This window comes from Elephantulus edwardii, unplaced genomic scaffold (genome assembly GCF_000299155.1).
Source record: "Elephantulus edwardii isolate Elephantulus edwardi_28Jun2011 unplaced genomic scaffold, EleEdw1.0 scaffold00369, whole genome shotgun sequence".
Lineage (NCBI taxonomy): Eukaryota > Metazoa > Chordata > Mammalia > Macroscelidea > Macroscelididae > Elephantulus > Elephantulus edwardii.
In genome coordinates this window covers 789,639-798,414 of record NW_006400119.1, presented here as the reverse complement: position 1 = coordinate 798,414, position 8,776 = coordinate 789,639, and the positions used below count along the sequence as shown (strand labels likewise).

The following is an 8,776-nucleotide window of genomic DNA, read 5'->3' as shown; positions in this document are numbered from 1 at the left end:
TACGCTGCATTGAAAAACAAGGAACTCATGCAATATTATTCAAAATGGGTGACTCTGGAGGACCTTATGCTGAGTGTAGCATCTCGGTTACAAAAGAACAAATACTGCATAGTACCACTGTTGTAAAACAGAACTGACATAGGGGTTGGGGTGGGTGGAGACTGAGAAAGATGGGATAAATTATGTATAGTGCATTGAAAACAAATGAGAGAGAACTGTTTAAAAGGTATATATGATTAGGTATTATTGTTATGACATGAGTCCATAATGAAGGGTGCACAGTGGAGTGGACAGGGATTGTATAACAATGAAAGAATTTTTCTTTTACTTTTCAGAGAAGAATGAACTGGAGGGGAGGGGTGGGCAGGGAGAAAAGTGCAACAATGAATGAATGGAAATCCAAAATCTCTAAATTTTCATTAAAATTAATAATTATAATAAAAAGTGATAAACAGTGTATGAGTGTGTATGATGTGAGTGAGTCAGAAAGGAAGAAATGCACAAAGATATAAATATGCAAACACAGGGGCACTTACAAGGAAGGAGAACGAGAGAAATACACATACTCACAAACACAGGAGGAGATATGCACACAAATAGAAAATGAGAGAAATACACAGATACACACACAGAATGAGAGACAGACAGAATTGGGTGTGAATAAATAAATTGGTAAAGACAGATAACTGAATAAGGGAAATGAGTTTGGGATCAGCACCAAGCTGGCGCTGGTCAAACATCCCAATCACCACGTTTCTCCCAAAGGGATAGAATTTCTATAAAATTTGAAGAAGACTATGAAGACAGAACTGCCAAGCTCCACAGAAGAGCATTAGGATGGTTGTGTGGATAGCAAACTGGAAGCTGTAGAATGAAGTAGCTGGCAGTCATCCATCCTCTGACGTACCCCTTCAGCTTATAATACACTTTCCACCACCTTCTTCCCTCTAACACACTCATGCTGTTGTTGTTGTGTACCATAGAGTCGGAACAGATTCATAGCTGACCCTCCAGTGGGTTTTCAGAGGCGTTAATCACACGGGAGGAGAGCCTTCTCCCAAAATTTTCTGTACTAAATTGCATACAAGTTAATACTAATTAATTCTGACAAATTAATCAGTCCTGATTGGAACGTTTATTTCTTTGACTAGCAATTTGCCACTGTTAATAAAATGCAGCTTGTTTGTGGCAATAAGATTTACTGTTAGGACAAATAGACCCAAATAACCTTAAGTATGGATTTACCTAAAGATGCTGAGGAACTTGGATTGCTCTGTCCATCAGGGGAATCCTTGCTCATAACATCCTCTAATCTCTTCATCCCAAAAGGCCGACGTATTTTCACATAACTGTGTGTCTGATCCTGTTCAGATGAGGAGGGGATGTCATTATTTAACAACATTGCTATCACATGCAGTCATGAAAAGCACTTTTTGTAGCTGTTTTTCCCAAGGAAATTGTCAAATTTTTCCACAAATTATCAATAAACTATTCCAGAGTGAGTGCTATCTGGAAAGGTGATGATGCTTCATCTCACATACTATTCCTTACAGAAGGACATCATGCTTAGAAAGTGAAGGGACAGCAAAGGAGAGGAAGGCTCTCAACCTGGTGGATTGACACAGTGAGTACAGAAATGGGCTCTGTGTGTGTCAGAGATTGGGAGGATGGCACAGGATGGGACAGGGTTCAGGTCTGTTGTTCACAGGGTCACTATTAGTCGTATTTGATTTAATGGCACCTAACAACACCACCATTCATAATTTATTATCCAACAATAAATTCATAATTATTTAATGTGTAAATTACTCAATACATTTATTGTTAATAAATATAAGTAATGTAGCACTTTTTTAAACATTACTATAGAGCTTTCTTGTTTCTGAAATGTTCCTACTTTTAGAATAGGCAATGACTGTATTGTTTATATTTGCAACTCTGCTCTAGGCCGACCTCTTACCAGTTGTCAGTGGGTCGACTCTGACTCATGGTGACCCCTTCTGCACTCATAAAGTAGAAGTGTGCTCCATGAGAATTTCAATGGCTGGCTTTTTGGGAGCAGATCACCAGGCCTTTCTCCTGAGGTGTCTCTGGTAGACTCAAACCTCTGAGCAGCAGCTGAGTCCATCAGCCCTTTGCATCAACCAACTCCTCAATACCTCTACATCTGGTAATAGCATTTACAGCATTACTGCAACAAACTAAATTTTAATTGGTTTTAGTACAGTGGTAACAATCATGACTCTGTTTATATGATAATTTTGGAGTTCTTAAGCCATGTCAGAGAAAGGTCTCCCTTCATTACAAGATGGTTACAGCCCATCCTTTTGATACATAACGGAAAATAACTACTCCCTAATGTACAACCATGAGCTCATCTCAATTCCTGAAGAATCCAGGCTGGCAAATCCTCACACATGAATTTTAAAAATTGAACATGTGCATAATCTACATTATACGCCTTGTTCAGCATGTGAAAATAATGCAGAATCTCATAATTTTTGCTTGCATGAATACTAAAATTTTTATTTCGTAGAATTTTCACTGTACAATTAAGTTGGAAAAATAAAGTCAGGAAGAGGAAGAGAAAGGAATTAAAAGTCCCTGAAAACCTTTTCAGTATTTTAATGTATAAATAATGTATTCAGTTGGGTTTAGCTTATATTGATTGTTGTGCTCAGAAGGAATAAAATCAGATTTGACAATTCCACGACTATGATGTGGAACATTGTAGCATATATAATTCAGTTTTAAAAAGTATGTAGTGACTTTAAGCCATCTTATTCAACAAGCCTAGCTAAGGAATTGTAACCCATTCCCTCCAACTTTACCTTTTCTTTCCACTTGAAGATGCAGGTGCTGCAGGGGTGCCTGGGTTTAGGTCTTTGCTCAAGGTCTGCTAATACTGACAACAGTTTATAGGAATTTGCTTGCAAAAGGTGGAGCTTCAAATTGGTCTGTGGATACATTCAACTGGTCATGTGAGTAAATTCCTAGAAAATTAGCCACAACTGGGTGGGCATAAGGATATCCTGAATATTTTTAAAGTGTTAAAAAAAAAAAGGAAGTCTAGAAATGGACACTTTCAACTTAAGTATAGCCAGGCAAAGAAAATACACACCTCTAACTGTGCGCCCATCTCCCTGAACTCTGGAATAACCACAGAGTGATCAGCTGGACCTAGTTGCATCTGTCTACTCTTAACCCCAAACTGTTGAAATCACTAGTTTGGGCAGAATTATTAGGCACTCAAATCACAAGATTAGATGCCTAAGCCATGAGAAAATGAGATACACAAAGGAAGGAACTGGCACTTTCATGTCTTCTTCAAAGCTTTACCAGAAAAACTATCTCTACCTGAATTCCTCTCAGGTTTTTCTAATCACTCTACTCCTTGCAAATCTAAAGGTATCCTTCCCCAAATAAAACCAAATCCATTGCCTTGGATTCTATGCCAACTCCCAGCACCCTCCACAGAGTTTCTGAGGTAAGAAATCTTTATTTTCTTTATGAGAAGAATCTGCCTCATTTCCTTCCTTCAGAGGGACTGTTAGGCTGTTGTTTGCTGACCAGTCAGAACCAGCCCATAGCTGACCCTCCACCAGGTTTCCAGAGGCAATAAATTACACAGGAGATGAGATTGTCCATTTTTTTCCCCATGAAGCAGCCAGTGGATTTGAACTGTATACCTTTGCCATGGCAGCACAATCCCTTATCTCTAAACCACCAGAGCTCCCAGTAGAGGGGCTAGCAGATTAAAACCATTGGCATTTTGGTTAGCAGGCCAGCACATTATTCACTGCACGTCCAGGGCTCTCTATAGTTGCCCCTGGTCCCTGTAAATGGCAGGGCTAGATCCCAAGACAAGTCTTTCTGAATGCAGATCCCTTCCTTTCAGTCACTTGTCTTAACTAGGTTAACGTACACATGGTTTCTAGGCCTTCAAGAAATATGTCTATTTTGAGACACTCTATTTTAGGTGCAGTTCTTAGGACATGAAAGCAAACATCTCTAGGTAGTTGGATTTTTTCCAGATCCTTCAACTTGTTGAGGCTGTGACCCTTTAAAGTTGACTAGATGGTTCTATGTCATGAGAAAGGAAAGGCAAATAAACAGAGGTGAAATGGGCCAGAAAGCAAGTTTTCTAAAAATAGTCCTTTTGCCACGAAATCTAGGAAACTGCACACAGCAAATATTTACCTCATCCATTAACACTGCTGTTTCTTTCTGGCTCTTTCCATCGGAGGAGGAGTTGCTGGAATACGCAGTAAGCATCTGTTCCAGGCCTGAAACAGAATCAAGTTCTCAACTGCAGTTCGTCCTGTCCTGGGGTGACCCAGCCTGGGGTCTGTCACACTCAGGGAGCAAGAACCACAGATGATACGATGGGACTCCCCAGTGAATGCATGCAGTTATTATTAAATTTTAACGAATGGAGAACGCTTTAGTTCTCTTTACTTTCATTTAACAAACACCAAGACATGTGAGTGCTTAAACAGTTCTAATCATTATTTGCCAAGATCAAGTTTTGATTTCTTTTTTGCTAACCCAGGCTCTGGTCATCCCTCATATTACTAGAATGGTGGGCTCTTCCTCACTGTGGTATTTACATGTCTGGACATTTTGCTACCTCAGATTTCCTAACAAAAGTGACAAGTGTTTTTGTTATGAGGTCCCCTTGAGTTGACACTGGCTCCCGCCTGGTCCTGTGTTCTCCTCACAATCTCTGCGGTGCTTAATGTTTCAGTCACCGTGTCAATCTGTCTTGTTGAGGGTCTTCCTCTCTGTCACTGACACTCCACCTTTCCAGGCATGAGGACCTTCTCCAGGGACGGGTCCCTCCTGATAACAGGCCCAAAGTATGTAAGACTAAGGTTTGCTATCCGTGCTTTTAAGGGCACTTGGCTGCACTTCTTGCAAGCAAATTTGTTTTTTTTGGCAGACCGTGGGTTGTTCAAGATCACTCACCAGTCCCACAATTCAAAGTCACCAAATCTTCTTTGGATTTCTTTACTTATATGGTCTTACTTTCTAATATGCATAAAAGCTAAAATTACTATGGCTTGGGTCAGAAGCATCTTAGACTTTAAAGTAATATCCTAAACCCTTTAACACTTTAAAGAGGTCCCTGATAACAGATTTGCCCAATATAATATACGGTTTTATTTCTTGACTGCTGCTATATATTATTTTGGGTCACATCAAACAAGTTATTATACACATGCTCCAAGGGTTATGTCACCTTATTATCTGCATCACTTTAGACTTAACCTTCTAACCTGCCTCATTTCTAAGTATAGGATTAAATAGAATTAATTTTTTCACATAACTTAGAAAGTTAGTTTCAAAAAAAGGAAGAGACACATAAAAGTCTTAGCCATAAGAGGTTTATCATGTTTTGTGGCGAATGGATTGCTTTTCATTCCAGCCAATTTCCAAAAGGCAGTAAATGCTACGTTTCTGAAAATGGTGGTATAATTCTCAGAGAGTTCTTGTGAATACCCTAAAATGTAATTTTCAATTTTTCCCCCCTCATCTTTCTTTTCCCTTATTCATGCATGCTAAGTTTGCCTCACAGTTCCTTACACTAAATAGCCCCTGACCCATTCAGGGAGAGGTGAGCAATCCTAACACTGATGTGACCTAATATACCTCCCTGCAGCGAGCCATCCAAATGTGATAATTACACACCTTCTTTGTCTCTGGAAGCTTTTTCAATGTCTCTTTTCAGTCTCAGTAGTTTTGATTTTATTGAAGACTTCCGCCTCTCTTTATCCATGGCATTGTTAGGATCTTCCTCCTTTAGGGGAGGAAAAATGATATCAAACAACTTAAGGAGAAAAGAGTAAACCATGTTACTCCCAATTAACTTTCATCAATTGTGCTTAATTTTTATGTAACGGAAGAAAAACTATGAAAATCTTCTTTGGTTTTACCCAGATGGTTTCATTGCCCCTAACCTGATTATTACACATCGCCTTTTGACACCTTGTAAATGCATGGAACAAAGGGCTCTTGGCTGAGAAACCTTAGACAGTTGTATCATGGTTGCTTGGTAAGTAAGTCTACTTGTTAGATGATTATTCCTTCCTATCCAGAGAGCTGGACAATGACTAAGGATAAAAGAAGAATCAATGTCTTTGAGTTGTGGTGCTGGAGAAGAGTCGAACATATCATGGATCTCCAAGAAATGTATAACAATGGAAAAAATTTTTTTTTCCTCTTTTCAAAGAGAAAGATGAACTGCGGGGGCGGGGGAGAGGGATAGGCAGAGAGGAAATTATGCAACAATGAATGAATAGGGGAAAATTAAATGGAAAGAACATGTGGTAAAAATATGTATGTTTCATTAAAAATCATTACTAAAAAAAGAAACGGAAAATAAATAAGTCTGTCTTGGAGAGGGAGAAACCAAGTTTCTCCTTGGAGGCTAGGATTTTGAAGCTCCGTCTCACATACTTAGGGCGCAAGGCCAGGAGGGACTTGTCCTTGGAGAAGAACATCATGCTTAGAAGGGTAGAGGGACAGCGCAGGAGAGGAAGACCTCAGATGAGATGAATTGATACAGTAACTGGGATAATGGGGGTAGGTGTGTCAGAGTCAGTGGGACTGGCTCAAGACAGGACAGGGTTCAGAGCTGTTGTACATAAGATCACTATGAGTTGCAAGTGATTCAATGGCACATAACAATAACAACATTTCTCTGTGGAGTCCCTGGGTGCTGCACTTAGCTGCAAACTGCAAAGTTAAGGCTTTGAGTTCCCCAAGAAGTTCATTGTCTGGTGATCTACTTCCAAACAGTCAGCCAATGACAACTCTGTGGAGCACAATTCTACTCAACCAACGAAATCATCATGAGTTGGAATCAACCAATAGCAACCAATTTTGCCTTGTATTTATTTACATTCAAGTCAAAGTCCCTCCATGACCTCAGTGCTGCATGTATGTTCTGCCAGAACTGCCTTAGGCATACAATTAATGTTTACTGAGTTCTCTGTTGGCTGGCAACTGGGAACACATGAGTTAAAACACATGTGCTGTCTATAAAATAGATGTGGAGTCTTGTTTAGTCTTAAAACACAATGTTAAAGAGAACTTGCAATTCAAGGCTACTCTCACTCAAGGCAGCATGAATGGTACACACAGGAAGTGTGACCCATTGAGCTGGAAAGCTTCAAGCAGACTAAAAGATCCAGCCAGCACTTAAAAATAAATATCAAGCAAGAGGACAAAGTGCACCACAGGTATATAAACTGCAAGCAAAGAATAGAGAGAAGACCCTGAGACGTGTATCAAGGACTTCATATGAACCAGACGCTTAGCAAACGTAGTGAAAGAAAAACTTGTCTGAGGTACCTTGAGCCTGATTTGAAGGCTGGCATGGGAATTATATCACATACATTGCGAGAAGCTACTTACATTTTCTGAGCTTTAATGTGCATGACTTGAAAAGCGAAGTGAAGAAAAGAAAAAATTAGGATTCTCGGATTGGGGTGGGCATGTAGCTGAGGCTCAGATGTCTGGAGCAGAGGGGTAACAGCCTGTATGTTTGCTTCTAACAAACAGCATATGGCAGGAGTGGTGGGCTGCCACTGCTGTAATGAAGTTATAAAGACCATGACTGCACTCTTGGATACCCTTCGTTCTCTCTGGTGCACTGCTTCTGGAGGAAGCCCATGTTGTGTGATATCCACATGGCAAGAAATAGATGTCATTGGCCAAGCAGGCACAGGAATTGGCCAGCAGCCCTGTGGGTGAGCTAGAAAGTGGATCCTTCCCCAGTAAAGCCTCTCACTGTAGTCCTGTCAACCCCTTGATACCTTGACTGCAGCTTGTCAGACTACAGTCTTGAACCAGAAGGACTGGCTAGGCCACACCTGCATTACTGAGCCACACAGACTTTGTGGTGATAAATGTGTGCTCTAAGCTATTAAGTTTAGGGATAATTTGCTACATTCCAATGACAACTATTATGGGTACAAATAATTTATAGATCATAAAACTTTTCTGCCTGGTGTTATCATTAAAGAAAATAGTGTGGAGATTCAGTCCAAAAGCCTACTTGAATTGCCCCTCTCTTCCAGGAAAGACCTAAGATATGCTTGCATCAGTCAGTTTATAAACCACTCACTGTTTCTTCACATTTGCGTGAACTGTGAAAAGATGATTGTCTTTATTTAAAGAAACATGATGGTCCCTTTACACTTACATCATTTCTCCCCCCAAATAACACTCTAACTGCATGATTAACTCCTTTTCATCCATACTTACAAAGTAATCAACTAGTAGGAGCTCGGATTTTTTTTCTGTAGGTGCAACTGTTGTTTCTTCCATTAGAGACTGGATATCTTTCTCGACGTCGATCTTGCTGATGGCACAGTGACTCTGAGTGTGGCACTGCAGGGTCGAGGGGGGGCAGGGGAAGCAGACTGAATACACATCTCCTGGCCATCCTTAACATGTATGTCAAAATGGGGGAATCTTCACTACTCACTGTGTTCAAGCTCTGACCAAAAATGGAAATGTGATGGTTGTACTGGTTCAGGTTATTGCACAGAAGTTGGATCCTTTCCTTCTCCAGTTCCAGGATGCTCTGAAAAGTACGGAACATATTGGTGAGATCAGCCAGCTGTAATGCAAAACTCCAGCAGATCATCCAACACTGTACGTTATAGTGAGTCATAGTCAATTCAACAGCAGCTAACAACAGCAAGGGTTTTTGTTTGTTTGTTTGTTTAAGGAGATTTTTTATATATGTACAAATTATATATATATA

The 8,776-nt window shown here is 40.1% G+C and overlaps 1 protein-coding gene across 1 annotated transcript in view; it reads right to left on the bottom strand.

Annotated features, from left to right (window-relative positions):
• NOSTRIN (nitric oxide synthase trafficking) overlaps window positions 1–8,776 on the bottom strand; it is a 64,882-nt gene that overhangs the window by 5,952 nt on the left and 50,154 nt on the right. The window contains exons 8-13 of the mRNA XM_006902118.1: window positions 8,495–8,593; window positions 8,272–8,397; window positions 5,692–5,800; window positions 4,201–4,286; window positions 2,832–2,957; window positions 1,246–1,363 (exon numbers count right to left, since the gene is read on the bottom strand). Coding sequence (XP_006902180.1) covers window positions 1,246–1,363; window positions 2,832–2,957; window positions 4,201–4,286; window positions 5,692–5,800; window positions 8,272–8,397; window positions 8,495–8,593 — 664 coding nt within the window. The remainder of the gene's footprint in view (window positions 1–1,245; window positions 1,364–2,831; window positions 2,958–4,200; window positions 4,287–5,691; window positions 5,801–8,271; window positions 8,398–8,494; window positions 8,594–8,776) is intronic.